At 24.2% G+C, this 19,780-nt stretch overlaps 1 protein-coding gene across 1 annotated transcript; it reads right to left on the bottom strand.

Annotated features, from left to right (window-relative positions):
* Window positions 1–5,449: 5,449 nt before the first annotated feature.
* LOC129962582 (SH3 domain-binding glutamic acid-rich protein homolog) lies at window positions 5,450–19,453 on the bottom strand. Its single transcript, XM_056076384.1, has 5 exons — window positions 19,217–19,453; window positions 17,925–18,107; window positions 15,349–15,471; window positions 11,065–11,107; window positions 5,450–6,275 (listed from the first exon to the last, which is right to left on the bottom strand). Exons 1-5 carry the CDS (start codon window positions 19,259–19,261, stop codon window positions 6,271–6,273), a joined length of 399 nt encoding a protein of 132 aa, XP_055932359.1. The 5' UTR covers window positions 19,262–19,453; the 3' UTR covers window positions 5,450–6,270.
* Between the last annotated feature and the right edge of the window lie 327 nt (window positions 19,454–19,780).

The raw sequence follows: 19,780 nt of genomic DNA, 5'->3' as shown, positions 1-19,780 counted from the left end.
TCAATATCATGAAGTCCCTTCCAAAATAGACCTAATATTGCTTCCAAACGAGATATTAATATATAACTAAACTAATTTAACCTTTTTAAAATTTTATGCCACATAAATAAGAATCAAAAATATTTGCACTATCATAAGTATTTTCCAATTATCAAATAATGTATGTTAAACAGAGTGTTTGTAATCATAAAATAAATGAAAACAAATTTAAATTGTTTTATCTTCATAAATGAAGATTTTACATAATAGCAAATATTAAGATTCATTATTGATGTGAATCAATTTGATTCATGAACTTGTTTTGTAATTTTTTTTTTTTTTTTTTTGATATGCTATGATTTATTTTCATTCATTTTAAGTGTAAATCAGAATAAAGTTACAACTATTACTATATTCCATTTTTAATTAATGCCTAATGATTAAAAATCCCTATTTTGGAAAAAGTATTATGAACATTAAAATTTTATCACCATTTCCTCCAATTAAAAATTATTTGAGTTTAAGCTCATCCATGAGATTTCTTCACATAAAGTATCTAAGAGCTGATCTGTTGTTTGAAATGAAACATTTCCTAAAATAATATCTGAAGAAAAAACGAATTTCTTATTTGACTTTTCTAAATTTTCAGGACAATAGAAATGAAGCTTATTAATAGGTCCAATGCAGTGTTCTTCAATATCTTCAATCAACTGCTGAGTCATAAACAGATTATTTTCCTAATGACACTTTTTTAATGCAGCAACTTTCTTTTCCCAAAATAATTCTTAATCTCAGAACCGTAACTAACCGTGATTTAAGAAGGAAGAGAATGCTAAAAATGATAAATGCATATCTAAATATTATATTATATTCATTTAAATTTTTAGAGCAAAGAGGGCATCACCAAATACGATGCAAAGTTAATGTTACATGGATTACAGATTGAGAACATTTGGTTGAACTCTCGTAAATCTCTAAAGGAATACGTAAATGAAAGAATTTACAATAATAATCTTAGAAAATAATTCAAAAAAAAAAAAATTGCATCTAAGAAACATTTTTTCAAGATTTCCTCAAGATGAGAACTATAACAAACCAAAACTGCTTTTCCCTTCAAGCCAATGGAAAATTCCTAGTACACTCAAAACTGCTCAAAGGGTTATTTATCTTCTCATCACTTATCCATCCCATATATTGGAAGGAAGTAATGCTACTTTCATAGTAATTAGACATTCAGAAGATTAGCACCACAAAAGAGGATAAAACCTTCTTCATATATTGGTATAATATATGTACCATCTGTATGAAAAAGGTTAAATTATGATTAATTGTCATTCCTTTTCAAACAAAAGTCAGACAGGATTACAATACAGTTTTGATTGAAATACTGTATAACAAGTTCTATGTGAATAAGTAACTGAAATGTAAAATCTGATTAGTTTGTACCCCGTAAAAAATAAAATAGCACAATTTGATTTCAATATTTATTTAAATGCTAGAAATAGTTTACAATATAACAAAATGACTAAAAATTTACACATTTTTCAACATCTTAGATATTGTGTAATATCTAGTAAATACAGTCATTCATATTAAAGCAAACAGAATTTGCAAAAATGCAGAAAAAAGAGTTTCTGTGTTTAGAAATGATAAATATTTGCAAATACAAATGAAATATATCTTATAAAGGATGTAGTAAATCATTTGTTTAAAAAAATAAATTTCAAATTTTATGAAATATTGTGATGTCACAAACTGACTTTATTATATCCATTGCTTATTAAGAACATATGTTTCTAATATTACTAAATTTTCAAACTGTCAAACAAATGTCAATTCAATGATGAATCCAATTTGAAATAAACAAAAATTTTTAGTATAAAACAGAAATAAGGTATCTTATTAAATTTGAAGAACCCGTTCACACCAAGTCCAAATTATTCCTAATTGTTTTTAATAAATCCTTATTCAATTCAAATATTTCCAAAAAAAAAAAAGATATTTATGGTAATAAACCAATACATATTAACATCTAAGAAAACTAGACAAATTAGCTTGGGTTTCCCCACCCCCTTTTTTTTCTTTGTTTAGGCTGCCTTTCTAACAGCTTTTTAAACTTATATTATAGGTTGTGTCATATTTTAGTTGAATTGCCAATAAAAACAGCATTAGTAATAAAAGTGATCATTATAATTCCAACATTTATTCTTTTATTAAATCCAATTTAACATAATTCCTTAAAATTTAATTTGCTAGATATAAAAATTAATGATAGTATATAAAAATGATGTTAAAGGATGTGAACCCCTTAAATTAAAAAAATAGTTCAACAATAAAATGAAAAATAACAATAATTCTTTGAGAATGTAGAAAATAAAAGCAAAAACGTGCCAAAGTAAAAGATCAATAAGTTGTATATATCCACTTGTGCATACAGGTCAATAAAACAAGATGAAAAAGAACAAAATCAGGTTAAATCCAGAATAAATTAATAGTTAATGCTTTGGAAAGTTGAAACATCAGAAGTTTGCCAAATATTAGGTATATTTCACAAACTATACAAATTATGAAGTACATTTCAAGTTATGAAATTACTTGTGAAATAATATTTTTTTTCCTTTCATTCTGATTAGTTGATAATCTTTTAAATACGATTAGTTGATAATCTTTTAAATACTTTGCTTATTATAACAAATATAATCATTTAAAATGACAAACATTTTGGAATTTCATCTCAATTACATGTGAGCATCATAATATTACCTTTAACAAACATTAGTATTGCAAAACCATCAATAATTACATGATGCATTAAACATTTTTCAAGGATTTTATGCCAAAAATTTTTAAAATGGTTTCATTGCCATAAGTGAATAGAAGGTCTTTTAAATGTAAGTCAATTTTTGCTATTTTCAAGTAAAATGATGTCAAAAGAAAGAAAAAAAAAAAAACATAACTGGGTTTTCTCTTTCATCTCTAACAACTCCCCCCCCCCTAGATAATTATATACAAATCTAATTAAATCATAAAATTATCTTAAATCTATTTATTTTCAGAAATATTATATTTATAAAAATAGAAAGTTGCTGGGAAGAGAAATTTGCCTTATAATAAAATCCAATATATTGCATTCACAATTAAAAATATTATAATTTAGCATAAATTTAATCCCCAAATAAGATTTTTTTTATATTTTTAATTTTTTTATGAATAAAAAATGAAATCTAATAAAATTTATATTTTAACAGTTTTTAAAAGTTTATTTCGTTAGATACTAGCATTTTGTCAATGCTATATAGTTATACCAGCAACGATTTTTAGCTTCTCATTTCGAAATTCCATCACTAATTTTATTTCCCATATTATATAAAAAAATACGATTTAATTTTAAGGCATTTAAATTTATAATATTACTGGATGGGGGGGATACCAATAATTAGACATGGCTTATTCAACAGCAAAAAGAAAGTTTACACAGATTGATATGCAAAATTTAAATTTATTAATCATTAATCTATATCATAATTCCATTTTATTTTTTCCTATTGAAAATGTGCTTTTTTTAATTCCATTTCAATATTGCAACTATTTAACCAAATTTTCATTGATTGAAATTTATTAATCTTTGGCTATTTTGATCACTTTTCGTTTGTATAATTTTATTTCATTTCCAATTCAATCTAGAAATAATGACTGGAACATTACATTTTTGTTTAAAGGCAATTTTCAAGTGTTTCAATAATTCTAATAAGAATAGGGGGGGGGCAGTGAGAAATACTATCTGGTGCTCAGTTATTTAAGCAACTGGCCTTACTTCCACTGTCAGTCACAGTTACTATATATCCAATGAAACAGGAATATAGCATTTGTAAAAAAGAAAATTCCACTGTAACACAATCAATTATTCAAAGCATTGTTTGAAAACCAATAACACTTTCCCCACAACTATAGGTATTAAGAAGAAATAAAAAATTGTCCTTTACCATCCATGAATGATAAATGTATAACCACTTTAATGTAGAAATATAATTTTTATTCAGTTAACATTGTCATCTATTTTTAATAATTTGATAAGCCATTTCATTCAGTTTCAAAACTGCTTGGTGAAGACAATGACACAAACTCATCTTTTTTGCTCCCAAAATATGTGATAGAATTATTAATACAATGCTTTGGTAATCTCATGTTACTGGTCAATTTTATAAAAACTTCACAAAAAATGCAAAATGACTTGATTCAAAAAGAAAATTATATATGTAATATATTTGATTCATCCACATTTTAAAAAATAAAGCTTTTTAATATCATTTAAATTTACTTCAACTTCAATCTAAACATTTCCAATTTAACTTATAAATCATACAAATTCTTTTTTTTTAATTCAAATTTTTCCTCAGAATTTAATAACAGTAACTTTCACTGTAAAACTGCCTCACTCATTAATGCACAATCCATAAAATTATTGATATAAGAAAAATTAGGGTAAATCCTGTTCAAAGTAAATAAAAACTATGAATGTTTCACCAATGAAATCTTTCAATTTTTGGACACTTACCAATAACATGTACAAAACAATTACATCTAAAGAAAAACCTTTCATAAATTCCTACAAGAACCTTTCATGAAGTTAAAAATTAAGTTAAATTTAAATAAATTCATTTCTTGAATTGATCATGATTGCAGTCATCATTGAAATTCTCTACATTTCAAAAACAGAATCTTACACACAGATATATTTTTTAAAAGATTAATATTTTCATAATCATAGAGAAATGAAATTTTAAAGGAATGTTCAATCAATAATAAAAATCCATTGTATAAAATAATAATTAAAAAAACTAAAAGGTAGTATTAAAATGTACTACCATAAAAATGCTATATCACAGAAGTTGAAACTTAAGGGGGGAAAATTATTAAAATTAAAACAAGTATCACAAGTATTTTAATTAAGAAAATACATGAATCTTCAAATAAATAAATTTGACAACATTCATATAAAACACATTAAATTTCCAAAATTTATATAATTTACGATGCAAATAAAGTATTTCATTAATTTAAATATTGGTACAGAAAATTACCAATCAGCAGAAATCATTAAGCCAATTATCTATTTTTATAGAAAAAAATTATAAATTTTTATTATATATGCGTATTTATGGATAAATAGCAATGCACTTATGTAAAAATAGTTTATAAAAAAGAAAAGTTGATTTTAATTGAATATTTTTTTAAGCATATATACTTTTACAATATTACAAAAAAAGAATACAAAACTGTCACCATGAAAAGCTTCTAATGCTACTTATTTGCAAACTTCAAAAATTTTAATTTATATAATATAGTATTCAAATTTGAAGTAATTTAAGTGACATGAGGATTCATCAAAACTATATAAAGATTTTTTTTTTTTTTTTTCAAAAAATTTTGAAAAATGTTATACATTTTGTTGCATAAAAAAAATTGCAGAAAAGTTATTTACTTTGATGTGAAATTCATTCATAAATAATTACAGAGATAAGCAATGAAGTTTTCCTTAAACTTCAGATTATAAAAATGAACCATTAATGTAAATGAACAAAGACAATGACTGAAATATGTGCACATAACTCTAATTAGAAGCAATAGCACAAAAAATGTAAAACAAAAATAAAACGTCAATAGATTATAAAAATTTGTATGTGCACAATGTAAAATATGTTTATCAATGTAAGTATTATAATACTCATTTTTATATAAGGCAAAATACATTAATACTTAAATGCACCAATAAAGTTAAGCAAGTATTTCAACAGCAATATTTATACACAAGAAAAAAAACTTAAAAACTACACAGATATATCAAAAAAAGAAATGCCTCTTGCAACAGTTTGAACCAATGATTAGTTTGGCACAATTAAATTTTTTAACTACACTTCCAGCATAATAAAAAGAAAAAACAAATCAATTCTTATAAAAGCCTATCTTTTCATTCAATGAAATTCTAATATACAAGAAGCTTTGCTTACAATTATAAAAACGAACATAGACAAGTTTCTGAACAAATTCGGTCCTTCAAAAAAATTGTAATACGTAAAAAAAGTTTTGCAATAAATAAAAAGTGTATATAAGCCAAAATGATGAGCAAATCTATATTCAGTAGGAAAAGTGTACATACAAGACTACATATGAAATAGTCATATATATAGATATATGTATTTTATAAAAAAATCTATCTACCATTTATTATAAAAAACTAAAACAAAGTATGGTGGTCAGTATTGTAATACAGCTGCTACCAACTTCAGTCTCTTACGCTGAAACACAAAAAAAAAAATATAATAACATGCATTCATAATTATTAACACATAAAAATAAAAATCAATTCTTAATTGAAAAAAAAATCTTGAAAAATCCAATATATTAAAACCTTTCTAAAAGGTACTTATCAGTTGTAATGCTATGTCAAACTACATAGCATGCAATTTGCATGTTCAAAATTTTTTATAATAAATAATAATGCACTTAAATATATTTTTATAATTTAGAGAAATTTTTTCATGCCACTTTTTGGTCGCCATTAAAATCAAATTGTACCTTCTAAAATATTAATATGACAGTACTTAACTAACTTAAAATGTTCTTATTTCAAATTTATTAATAATTTTTAAAATAAATTTGTGTCTTCAGTGATAATAAGTGAATTATTTTTTTTAAAGATCTTAATTCAAGCAAGCATTTAACTACTGTACAATGTATTGAATCTAAAAACAAAAAAAAAAAAAAAAAAAATTGCACATTGGTTTACAAAATTTCGAACACATTAGATATAAATTACAGTCTATTCTAATTCTGCAAAAAACCTTTTTTCATTTTATTATTTTTTTTACTTGGAAAAACTCTTGTTTTTATTATCAAAATGTATCATGATAATCTCTAAAGCAATGTCTTCGCCATTTTTTTATTAATAGTTTATAAGAGGGGCACTTTTGAAGTAACAGATCATAATACAAAATGTCTAATCTGTACAGATGATATCCTATTTTACAACAGCAATGTAAAATCATCATATCCCATAAAAAAGAATTAAATATTCTCTTTCAAAAAAAATCATTCAATATTGCAATATTTAAAAATTATATGGCTTAATCATAGAATTTCACAGTTATTCCTGGGGGGTCAAAAATTAAGAATTCAAGGACTGGCCTTTTCAACCAATCTGACTTTCAAAAAACTTTTTACATACCTTCAAAAGTTAATTTAAATTATCTTGATGCACTTAAAGTCATTGTTTCTAATTTATTAGGAATAAAAGTTATTCATTTACTCAAAATGTTACCCTGGAGAGATAAGCACTACATAATGTAACACAAGTATAAGCATGGGACAACGGCATGCTCCACACAATTTAATGATTTAAAATGAAATGTATTTTTACTTTTCCCTCAAGGCACATAATTTATAATAATTACATTAATCATATGAAATAGTTTTTTAAAAATGATAAATAAAAAATTAATAATGAATGAATTAAACGTACTCCAGAAGTACGTTTAATCGTACTTCTGGAGTACGTATCCCCCTATTAAACGTACTTTTATTTATCAGAAGACTCAGGTTTGCAGATTTCAATAATATTTTTGTTCATTTATAAATATAAACCAAATTATGCAGTATCTGAATTATAAAAACTAAGTTACGTAATTAATTTTGAAAATAATTAGAGTGTATATGCATAGGAAGCATTAGACATTTTATAGTTTATGCATGAAGTTTTGTCATACTTTATGCATATAATTTGATATTTTGTACCTTTCTTCTAGATACATACAAGCAATATTTCCTGCCTTTCATTTGTTTCAGTATGAACAAAAGTATAACTTTAAAAGTATAAGTATAAAGTATAAAGTAACTATAAAGTATAAAGTAACTTTAAAAGTATATTTGTAGTCTCCACTTATTTCTTCCACAATTTCAGATGAGGATCTAAAATTGAAAAAGCCCATTCTTCAAGAAGAGCCTCTTATTCCTGAACTTCTCTGGTGCGCTTTTTGTTAAAAACAATAAGACTTTTGAATTTATATTGGTAATATTTAAAAGAGAAAGCTTCCCAGCTTGATCGCAGGAATTACTTTCTGAACTGTCACATTAATCCTTTGATTCAAACTTAAGATAACTAAATATGTTTTCAATATCTGAATGTCCTAATTCTTTATCTATGGAATTTCCATCAGACAAAAAAATTCTCCAACAACTTTTGAAGCTTGAACCCATTTCTTGATCATATGTTAAAGCAAGACTAGAGTGACTTGAATACACTATGGTGGACATTAAAAAATAATAATACAAGAACATATGTGGTATGTCAGCACATGGAACTGTTTCAGTAAGCCATAAAAATGTTTGGATTTTGCCGTTCTCAAGAAAGACGTATAAAGCATGACATCCGAGGCAGCTACTGTTACACCTAACCACTTCAAATTACAAGAGAAGACTACAGATGAATAATTTTTAACTTCGAGGGACAAAACTCCAAGTCTGCAGAAATTAATGAAAAAATTTGCAATAGCTTAGAATGTATTGTTTTCATTACATTCAGCAAAAGTAAATTATTTTCTCTCGAAGTCTTATATTGTTCAGCCTTTCATTTCACAGTTAGATTACACCCATGTAGAATCCTATTCTGATATTTAAGAAAGAGCTAAGCAACATTACTTTATTTCTAAAAGCAAATAAATGTGAGCTAAATATTCCTTTTTAAAAAGCTTCACCTTTTTCATTCCACAATGTCCAATCATCAATAATCGGAACATGATTAAATAGGATCAATTAAGCTTTCATTTTTAGTTCAAGAATAAATAAATACATCTTTTATTCCACCAAATTCAATTCTTCAAAAACAGAAAAAGCTTCATTTAATCTGAACCTTTGCTTTTTCTACCAAAAAAGAGACAAACCCAGTTGTTTAAAGTCATTCTAATGGACACTTTTTTTTTCAAGCATAGACAAAATGATTATTATTATTATAGACAATTTAAAAACTTAAGAAAATGCTAAAAAGCAAATATCATAATTGGCAATCAAAAAGTAAAATAGCATCTTTACTGATTAGGCATTTGTAATCCTTCTAAGAATTGACAATTATATTAATAAAAATTGAAGTAGTACCACCTTAACCGTACAAACCTTCAGTTCTCAAATATTCATTTAAAATGTACAAGTCTCACAAGTCTCTTACGAGAAATAATGTCTATAGTTGTTTATACCCTAAAATTTATTGAATTTATCTGGCCCTCTGGTCATACAAAAATAATCAGTAAAAAAAATGGATTCTTTCGCTCAAAATGCATCAAGTTTCTATACCCTAAACAGGATCTTCCATGAAGATTTAATTCAACATTTAAAATCATCTCAGAAGCAGCCAAAAATGACTATAAAGATCCTAATTATTCCTCCAAATTTTCGCATTAAAATAGCATCACAAATTCAACTTTCTCTTCTCTTTTAAACTATATAGTATCTAAATAAACCTATACTATACAGACTTCAAATATTACAAACTCTTATGTATGGAGTTTATAAAATTGAACAAAATTCTGAGTACCTATTTTTTTTAAGCCTTTGTTTTAAACATTACAGCAAAAAGGTTTGGAACAAAATAGGCGTTTTATCTTTATAATATCTATGGATATTTGACTAATCCAAAGATTCATAAAAGATAATTATTGCAATAATGAAATGCTTATGTTTTATCTATAATGAACAGTGATTTCAACCGATTCATTTAAATAACATTATGACATTTATTTAAAGTAATTTTTTTTAGTATTTATTTATTAAAATAGTTAGTTTTCATGAAATATTAAATTGCATGCAGTAATATTTTATCACTGAAAATACTTTTTATTAAAATTACTTATTATGTATTATTTATTGAGTAATTGAAAAATCTTCATGTTTTTACATTAAAATTTGTTCTTGTAGATATTAGGATTCAATTTTTTTTTATTTGAATTTTTTGATAAACTAAATTTTTATAACTATCTGACAAATTAATTCTGTATCAGTTCATAACTTAAAATGGATCTATAAATTAAACAAAATCCAGTGTATTGTAAAATAAAATACACTTCCATACCAAACAATTTTCAGGCAGTATATTTCTCAAATTTGAAAAAATTATACACTGCATGCTGATACTTTATAAGACTGTTATTGCACAAATACTGATTAGTTTTTTTATATCTCAAAAATAATTTCGATAAATTTATCAAAACCTTTTTCTGCTTACAAAATATAAGCAAGAATTGTGCATATTTGTTTCAAAGAATAAATATTTTATTATAGGAAAGATTGAAAACATGCAAAAAGACAACTGCATTTAATATTTATTTTGGTTGAACAAAAAATATCAGAATGATTTGTCCACTTTTACTAAAAAGCTTAATACGAGATAAGAATAAAAAATAAATATTAGAATTTATACAGGAAATGCATAAACATTCAATATAAGATTTTATTATTAATGAATGTAAAAAATTTTAATTCTTCTAAATGCTTTTCTAAAATTTCCCTTGCTATACACTAAAATTGTTTTTTTTTCTTCTATTGTTAAGATATATTAATAACTTTTAATATATTTCACAACAATTTTTAAAGAGAAAAACTGCACTTGCAATAAAATATTTCTATTTTCTCCTTGTATTACCATTGTTCATAAGTAATATAATCAATTTTAAGCAACAAAAAAAAAGTTCAATATTACCTATATGTAAAAAGAATTATCCTTTTTTTTTGTTACATTATTTGTAATTGCAGCAGAAAATAGTAATTTTTATTTAATGTTTTAAGTACTTCCTCTAACTATAATGACAATATTTAGAAATTCAGATTTACTTCAATAATAATAATTTTTTTAAGTGTCTGGGTAGTAAAAAAAACCAGGCATGTGCTAAACTATTAAACATAAAAATATTTGAAACTAGATTTTGTTTGTAAAAAAACAGTCACATGAAACATGAAGAAAAATCTAAGTAGCAATGTAAGAATTATTTAAATACATTTATCAATTGAAAATACTAACTAAAAATAAATTATAAAACTTACCTTTAAGAACTTCACTCTCTCCTGTTTCTACATTACTCAATATCTACAAAAAGATAGAAAAAGTTCCATTATTTATATATCATGACATTTTCTGTAAATATGTAAATTTTTTACATAAATAACAATAGATATTTCAAGAATATCCTATTGGATATGTCTAAACAATACAACATTTTACGTAAAATATTGGATTAAATGCAACACATTTCTAATATGTAAATTTATTCATTCCCTGCAGTAAAAGAAAAAAATGCTCATTTCTATTAGATACCAATTGTTTTATTCTTCAAATTCTTATCTTAAGTTAAAATGGCCATTCAATTAATTTTTGTTTATTTGTTTTACAATTTTAATACTTAAACCACAAAGTGGCATCTTTTTCTGATTCCTATCTTCATTTCAAAAATCAATTATTTGTGTTTATGTATATGTATATTCTTAAAATATCAGGAATAAAATATCTTAAGATTTCAGAGATTTGATTAAAAAAAGTTTTAAAAAATCACTTGAATCACATAAAAAGCTAATTTATCAGACCTTACAAACTGCTAGATAAAAGGTTTATTAAGATAGATAAAACTGCTAGATAAAAAGGTGCTTGATCAGAAGGTTATTATATCAGAGGTATATATATGTGAAAACATATTTTCATAGTTGACTAGTAAATAAATATAACTGATTTATTACAAGATTTAAGAAAAGGGTGCAAGAGATTAAAATAATAATTTACCATAGGCAAGTCCTTTTTTCAAAGCAATTTGAAGTAAAAATGTGCTGGGTTATTTATTTATTTATTTTGCTTTTTTTTTAATTTTGTTAATGTTAAATTCAGATTTAAAGAAAATCTATTTTTAAATTTACCATTACTTCCTTTTTCTCCCCACAGATATTTTTTTCTATCATTTGCCCATCATAGTCTTCCTTTAAGAATATTATAATATACAGCAGTTTTAACCTAACCCTCTTTTACATTTGACTCGGAAATCATTTTTCACACGTTTAAATCCCTTTTCAGCAGGACAATTTATCTTTTTCAAATCAATTTGTTCAATTACTACTGCAAGCATAATTAGGACAAGATTACATATTAGTTTCTGGAATCAGCAATTCAAAATTTTGCATGTAAATAAAAACATTTCTAAATGCATTCATTTTAACTATTAAAGCAATTACAGAATGCAGCACTTTTTTTTTATTTCTGAAAAAAATGAAAGCACAATATAAATATAATGCAAAACACTTCTTAAGCAATAAAATTACTGATTTTCAACAATAGTTTTAAAGTAACAATGAAATTTTGGTATATTTGGTGAATAATTTTATTCAATTATACAAAATATCAATACTGATTTTTAAAAAACATTATGTAACTGCTATGGCAATTTTTCAAAGTAGATTCAGAATAGCAAATTTTCATTTGAGAATTTATAATTAATCTATTTTTTTAAAAATATTCCAGTCTTTCCTCTTTCTGATGATTTTTCTTAAATGTCTTTTAAAAACACAATTTATTACCTTTAAAAATAAATAATTGATATGCAATTCCACGCAAAAAGTAATGCATTTTGATCAAAGTTAATGACATATGACTGCTCTCAATGTGAAAGGTACCGTTTGATTTACATTTATAACTTTATAAAATATGATACAGAAATGTCATTTTCTTGGATAAAATAGTAATCACTTTACATTTCTTAATGTAATGAATTTAAAAACATTCATTATATCAAACAATTAACATCATTACAAACATTTTCAAAACATCATAACAATTGTATTCTTTGTAAGAATTATGATATTGCTTCTATATAAATGCATTAATCATAAATATACCAAAGATGTAAACAAAACAAAACAAAAATGCATAAAAATTATTCTTTATGCTTCAAACATTATAATCTTTTCTAATACTGTGTTTATAGAAATGAATTTATAAATATCATGTACATATAGCTTTTAAAATACAGTTATTAAAAATATTTACATAGATTATATATGGCTATAATTTATTGCAAAATTTTTTTAAACATAATACTAAGATCTTTGTGTATAGCTTCAGCATATTAGAATTGCTCTATGTGACTATGAGATCACTCAGGCAATATTAGTGTGGTAGTTTATTTCATTGTTTGCATAAAAAAGATGATGTAAAAAAAGAATATGACAGATTCTAACTTGATAAATAAGATTTAAATGAACTTATGTCAAATATACATGTGACTGTCGAACACATATCAATATTTGTGCCAGCTTGCTTTATAGTACCAGAAATGAAATGAGCTATAAAATAGATAATGACCATGTGACCAAAAGAAATCTCATAGAAAATTTATTATAGATATGAATAAAGCTTTAAGCTTTCTTCTGTATTGTGATCAAAATATTTCTTTTTGTCATTGTTTAGAATGAAGTTTTAGCTGCTTTTATTTGACACAATTGTTTTGAATAAATAACCCTGTATTCTACATTTTGTTTTTCAAATTTATAACCTGCTTCAAATTTTACAAAGATATATGATACCATATTTATATGAAGAGATGCTTCTAATAAATAAAAACAGATATTTTCAACCCAAATTAATTACCTCAAAGATTCTTAAAATAAGTCAAACAAAGTTTGAAATATTGGATTATATAAAAAAAGTTATGCCAAATTTTTTTTAAAAAGGGAACATGAATTGGATGTAAACTTAGAATACTGCCAAATTATAATACAAAATGATGTTGTGTTGATATGGGCACTGGACAAAAAGAAAAAGACCCAAGGATCCTATGGTTATAAAGAAGAAAAATTCTTCTGGATGGCTAAATTGGAATATGCATTGGAGGCAGCATTATTAATTAGACAGCATTAGCATAATTATTGACAGCAGTATTAAATGACATGCAACTCTTGTGATTTCATGTGTCAGTTGTGTCATGGCAGTCATGTGTAAAAAAGAAATTATAATGATTTTCATTCTGAGCTATTTATAAACAAAAAATAAGTTTTTTATAGTTAATAATATATTATTTTTATTGTTACTATTGATAATACTGAGATGGTTGTGACACCAAGAAACTAAATACAAATTCAAAATAATTATTATCTCCATGATATTTGCATTCAACTAAAAATTTTAATCCCAAATAAAATATTTGTAGAATAAAGAAATAAGTAAAATAAGTTATAATTAAAGATTATCTAGACTTTTTATTGATTCGATAAAGTAAAACTTACACAAGTGAAAACATTTCATTATAGGGTAATTTCTAAATTTAATGCAATATTAGAACATCAGATAAACAAAATAGTAAATCATCTTAAAAGTTACTGTTACAAAACAATTGGTGTTCAATTAGGTCATTTTAAATTGAAGATTTATAAAAAATATACATTTTTTAAATGATGCTACTAGTGCCACAAATGTCATATAATTAAGCAAGATAAAACATCAAAATGAATATGCTTTATAATATTAAGCTGCATCTCCTTTAAAAAATTATACTTAATTAAAAGATAAAGTCATGATGGTAATTTCAAGATACATTTAATGTGTATATAAGAAATTTATTCATTGTAAAATATAAGAAATCTGAAGCAGAATTTTAAATTCAAATTTTTTAAATGATAGGTAATAAAAATTTTAGACAAAAACCATATTTGATTTTTAATAATGACAAAATCAATTAAATCAGATTAATATAACATATAACAGAATGCAAATTTCAATAAAAAAGAAATATACAGTTATACAGAATTTCAGCAATTAATTTCCATTAATTACAATATTTAATCAATATACATTACAGTATATTATATGTGACAATCCTCAAAATTTAAATTGAACTTTCTGAAGCAAACATTAAATGTCTCTAAAAAAAAAACTTTTTTTTTTTTTTTTTTTTTTTTTTTTTTTTTTTTGCTATTATGCCTGATATTTAGAGAGCATTTTAACAGCTGATAAAATCTTGCAAACTAGATTCCAAAACTGTATCATAGTCTTAAGTCTATCCAATGACTCTGATTAACAAAGGTTTGACATTAGATAATGGAATAAAAAGTCAAATGTTCAAAAAAAAAAAAAAAAAATCAGACATTGTTTATTATTAGCACTCAACTTTATAATATGAAAGACAATCTGATTAGGCTAATTCTTAATTCAGAATATTCTAAATTAACAAAAGATTAATAAGTGCAATAAGAATTTTGATATGTTTGAGGTATACAACATATGTAAGAAAGTTTTTTTTTTTTTTTTAATTTTAAGTAGATCAAATAAGAAAAGAAAAAAAGTCAGCATACTTGATTTGTCTCTTTACTATCTTCACACACTCCATTATCACCTTGAGAAATTTTCCCACTACCCAATTTCAGAAAAGGCATTAACTGATCATCTTCATTTGCTGCTTCAAAATCTTCATAATCCTTGAACATTATAAAAAGACATTAGAACATTTTATAACAATATGATTAAAATAGACAAATATATATATATATAAGAATAAACATAAAGAGACTAGGGCATGATAAAATACGGAAAAAGTAATATTTAATATATCTAATTTGCTTAAAGGTTTTAAAAAAAGTAATGTATTACTTAAAGGTTGTAAAAGAAAAGAAGAACAAAAAAAGATTCAGTATATATTTTCTTGATTTATTAGTTTTCACATAACTTCAACTTAACATAGATACAGTTATCAGTATTCATAATGATTTTAAAAGAACAAGATAACTTTGTTTAAGTTTTAAATTTACCACAATTTTATAATACTTCATGTATAAATGAATTACAATCAAGTTATAAAATTATCTTTCTAGCAGTCACATTATGCAAGAACTTAATTTTTAACCAATTATTCCTCATAGGAGTCAATAGATACTTTGACATATATCATGAATATTTTTATCAAATCATTTATTTCAAAATAACAAAACAGAGGTTATTCTAGGACCGACCAAGCAATTTTTTATCATGACTAGATGACAAGTTTAAACCAAGCTGTCTTCACTTTATCCACATCACACTGAAAGTTTTAATATAAAAAAATATTATATTAAAATATAAATCTTATTATCAGATTATTGTGCAGGAACTATTTATCACATTAACTATCAGGTTAATATAAATTATGATCTACCATGCATAACTGGAAATTACAGTTAAAGTGCCTTAATGTAAAATGTTTATTAAATTCTGTTTTATGAAATATTTATATAGATTTCTTGAAAGTATGATGTATTTATATAGTATGAAAGTAAGATGTTTAAATATTAATAAATGCTTTAAAAGAGGAAAGGTCATAAAAGAGTTTTACTGCTCTCATTAATTAGGAGTGTTAATATTCAATTATTATTAATAATTCTTAAAGAGTAAAAAGTACTTTATACTTGATATATTTTTAAAAATTAGTTATAAGACATGCAAAAAAGAAAGATGTAGAAGTTCAATGTGCAACTCAACAAACTGATACAATGAGCTTCAATACACACATACTGACGTTTTGTTAATATATTTTTTGAAGTATGCAAGTGGCAATTTGTATTAAAACAGATATAGAAAATATCCAAAATAATAAGTGTTAAATCCCTTAATATAAATTTTATGTAAATATTGTCTTAAATTATACATTTGTTTAAACTTGTAATTAAATATTACATAATTTTTTTTATATTTTTTTATTATTTACCTCCATATGATGGAAAAAGATACCTGAAATATCAAGAGTGTATAAGAGATTTCTACTTCTTTCTAAATCAATACTACTCCAATTTAAATATAGATTTACAAATAAATTCAGAAATTTGAAGCATAAGTCTAAACCATTATTGTAAAAGGGTAAGATTTATTACTTTGCAAAATATATAATTATAAAATAAATAAAATATTTTTAAAATCTTCAAAATAATTATAAACAATAGATCATATTGATATGGATGCAAAACAAACATGAGACACTCCAGCTCTAAAAAATATAAAAAGAGAATAATTGGACTATTTTATATAAATAACTAAAATTTCTCAAAATTATTAAACATATCATGCAAATCTAGTAGGAATAATAAAAAGAAATTATAGTAAATATTTTTGTGAAGTTAAAAATGTTGTTATAAAGATTAATGGCAAATTTTCATGAATTCTAAACAGACATTTTAAAGTTTCTCATTTCCATACGATATTTAAAATGGAATAGAAATGTTGATGATGAAAATATCTTATACTTTTCAATATTTAATTACACAACAACAATAAATTTCAATTTAAAAGTTCAACAGCTTGAATTTCTCAAGTTATTAATTAAATAGTTAATGACAAAGATTAAGTTAAATTATCTGATGGCAGAATAGTTTTATTCCATACTTAAATTTAGATATGTAGTTTAATCATTTATAGAAAAATAGCTATAACAACTTTTAAATTCTTTGTACTATATCAAAAATGAAAGACCAAAAATATTCAAAATGATGACATTTTAAAATCCATCTAATGGATAGTATATATCAATAGATAGTATATATTCAGGAATTTGGGATTAAACTCTGACTTGTTAGAAAAGGAAACAAAGGAATGTGTTTGGTTTAATTATGGATGTGAAATCTAACAACCATTTAAATAGACTACTGGATATTAATGGGTTAAAGGAGTCTATTTATAAATCACTATGATAACACTTTAAATAAAAACTTATTTTAAAAAATCAATCAATTTCTACAATAATATAAACTACTTCAAAAAACATAGTGCATCAAAATATGTTATAATATCCTATTAATAATAAGAAAAATTGGAGCAAATAAAAATGAACGAAAAAATATTACTCTGTAATTGTTTATGCTATAATGACAGAATAATTAATATAAACCAAGGGAAGAAAACTTACACCACAATAATCCTCCTCATTGAAAATTTGAGGAGGTAAAGGATTTGGTTTGTTATGAAGCTTGCACTGAGTTCGCATAAATTCCCTCTCATTTTCTTTGCCCATTTCTGTTATATCTATGACTTCAAAATCTATTTTCAGAGATGACAAAATAAACAGCACTCTTTGTTGCTGTTTACGAATCTAAGGAAAAAAATTCCAATAATATAATAAATTAAAGTTTTCTTAATTAGTATTATGAACAGTTATTAAATAATTTTTGTAAACCAATCAATAAAATTCTGATGTATTAATCCTAAAACAATTTCAGTAATGACAAAAAAATGAGGAGCATATAATTTCAGGATGTTTTTGTATTACTATTTTGTAATGATATATCATATAATTTACTTGATAAATTATATCAGTAAACAATAAGAGATATGCATGCTTTAAAGATAACTGATTTATTAACACTACTATCAAATCATATAAAATGAAGGTTACCTGAAAAATGAAATACATAAGTTGAAAACTTTACTAAAAATCATGATGTAAAAAACAAATTATTTTCATTGTAAGAAAATAAAATTTAATATGTACATATAAGTCAATCATCACACATTCATCATAAAAATTTCCTGCAAATTTAATTTTGAACTGAAATTTTTAAGATCAAAATTCGAAACAAACTACAGCAATTGCAGAAATCTATTAATAGAGTGCGTAAACAGCTATTCAAATACGTCTGTCATTCGCAATGCAACTGATACAAACTAGGTAACACAGGTTTAAATTTCTATAACGTAATAAGCGTTTGAAGGAATTTGCCGCATGTTCAACACATTTAAAATAAAGCAACAAAAATTCAAAAAAATTATAAAGATTCTAAACAATTCCTAGTATAAAAATCAATTAGAAAAAAAAATGCATATCATTATTTTTGTTTGAAATCTGATGTGAGATTTTTACTCGCTATCAGTATCTAACATACAAAATAACAAAGATAACTTTAAATACTTATTGAGTTTATCGTTGATCAACAATATTTCCAAATTAGAGTATTAATTTCGAAAAATAAAATAATGTTTTCTTTATTTAAATTGAAGTCAATTAAATCCAAAGAAAAAAATATTTCAACAAATAACATTAATGGAATATAGATAACATGAAATAACATATATTAAGAAAGTACATATGAAAAATATTTTCACCAGAAAAGTAATTTTAACATGACAGCATGCATTCCATGTCATTAACTTAAAAAAAACAAAGCAGACGAAATTCCTCTCCAATTCATAATCATAACATACCTCATGGTTTCCCGATATACCTGAAATATATACTTTTATCGTCATTTCTTCTTTAAAATATTAAGGCAATAGAACGTTTATGAAAAAATTCCTTTCAACGTCGCAACAAAACAATTACGCATCCAAATCCCAAACAAGAAAACAAGTGGTTGAAGACAGACTCGTAGTTACTTTCTACTCCAGCGATACACGAACTAAATTTACGCTACGGTTACGGTTGATAAATCAGATGAACAGGATATTGCGCATAATATAGAGAAACATGGAGCCGTGGGCAACTTGTTATTCCAGTGCATTAGTAATTTTATCACTCAGTGCTGTTTCTCAACAGTAAGATTGGAATACAAATATACTTTTCTGCAGAAATAGACCAATAAAATTCCTTCAGGGGTCTTAAGATACGATAAGGAACGAAGTGTCCATTCATACGTTTTAAACAAGTGAGAAAATTCAAGCAAAAGATAATGTAACCACGAGATAACAGAGCGTGCGTTCATCTTGTTAGCGAGACGGCCAGAAAAGATTTGATATAAGCAAGCATATTCATGCAAATATTTTCAGAAT

This window comes from Argiope bruennichi, chromosome 3 (genome assembly GCF_947563725.1).
Source record: "Argiope bruennichi chromosome 3, qqArgBrue1.1, whole genome shotgun sequence".
Taxonomy (NCBI): Eukaryota; Metazoa; Arthropoda; class Arachnida; order Araneae; family Araneidae; genus Argiope; species Argiope bruennichi.
The sequence above is the reverse complement of the archived record's forward strand: the minus strand, read 5'-3'. Positions and strand labels throughout refer to the sequence as shown.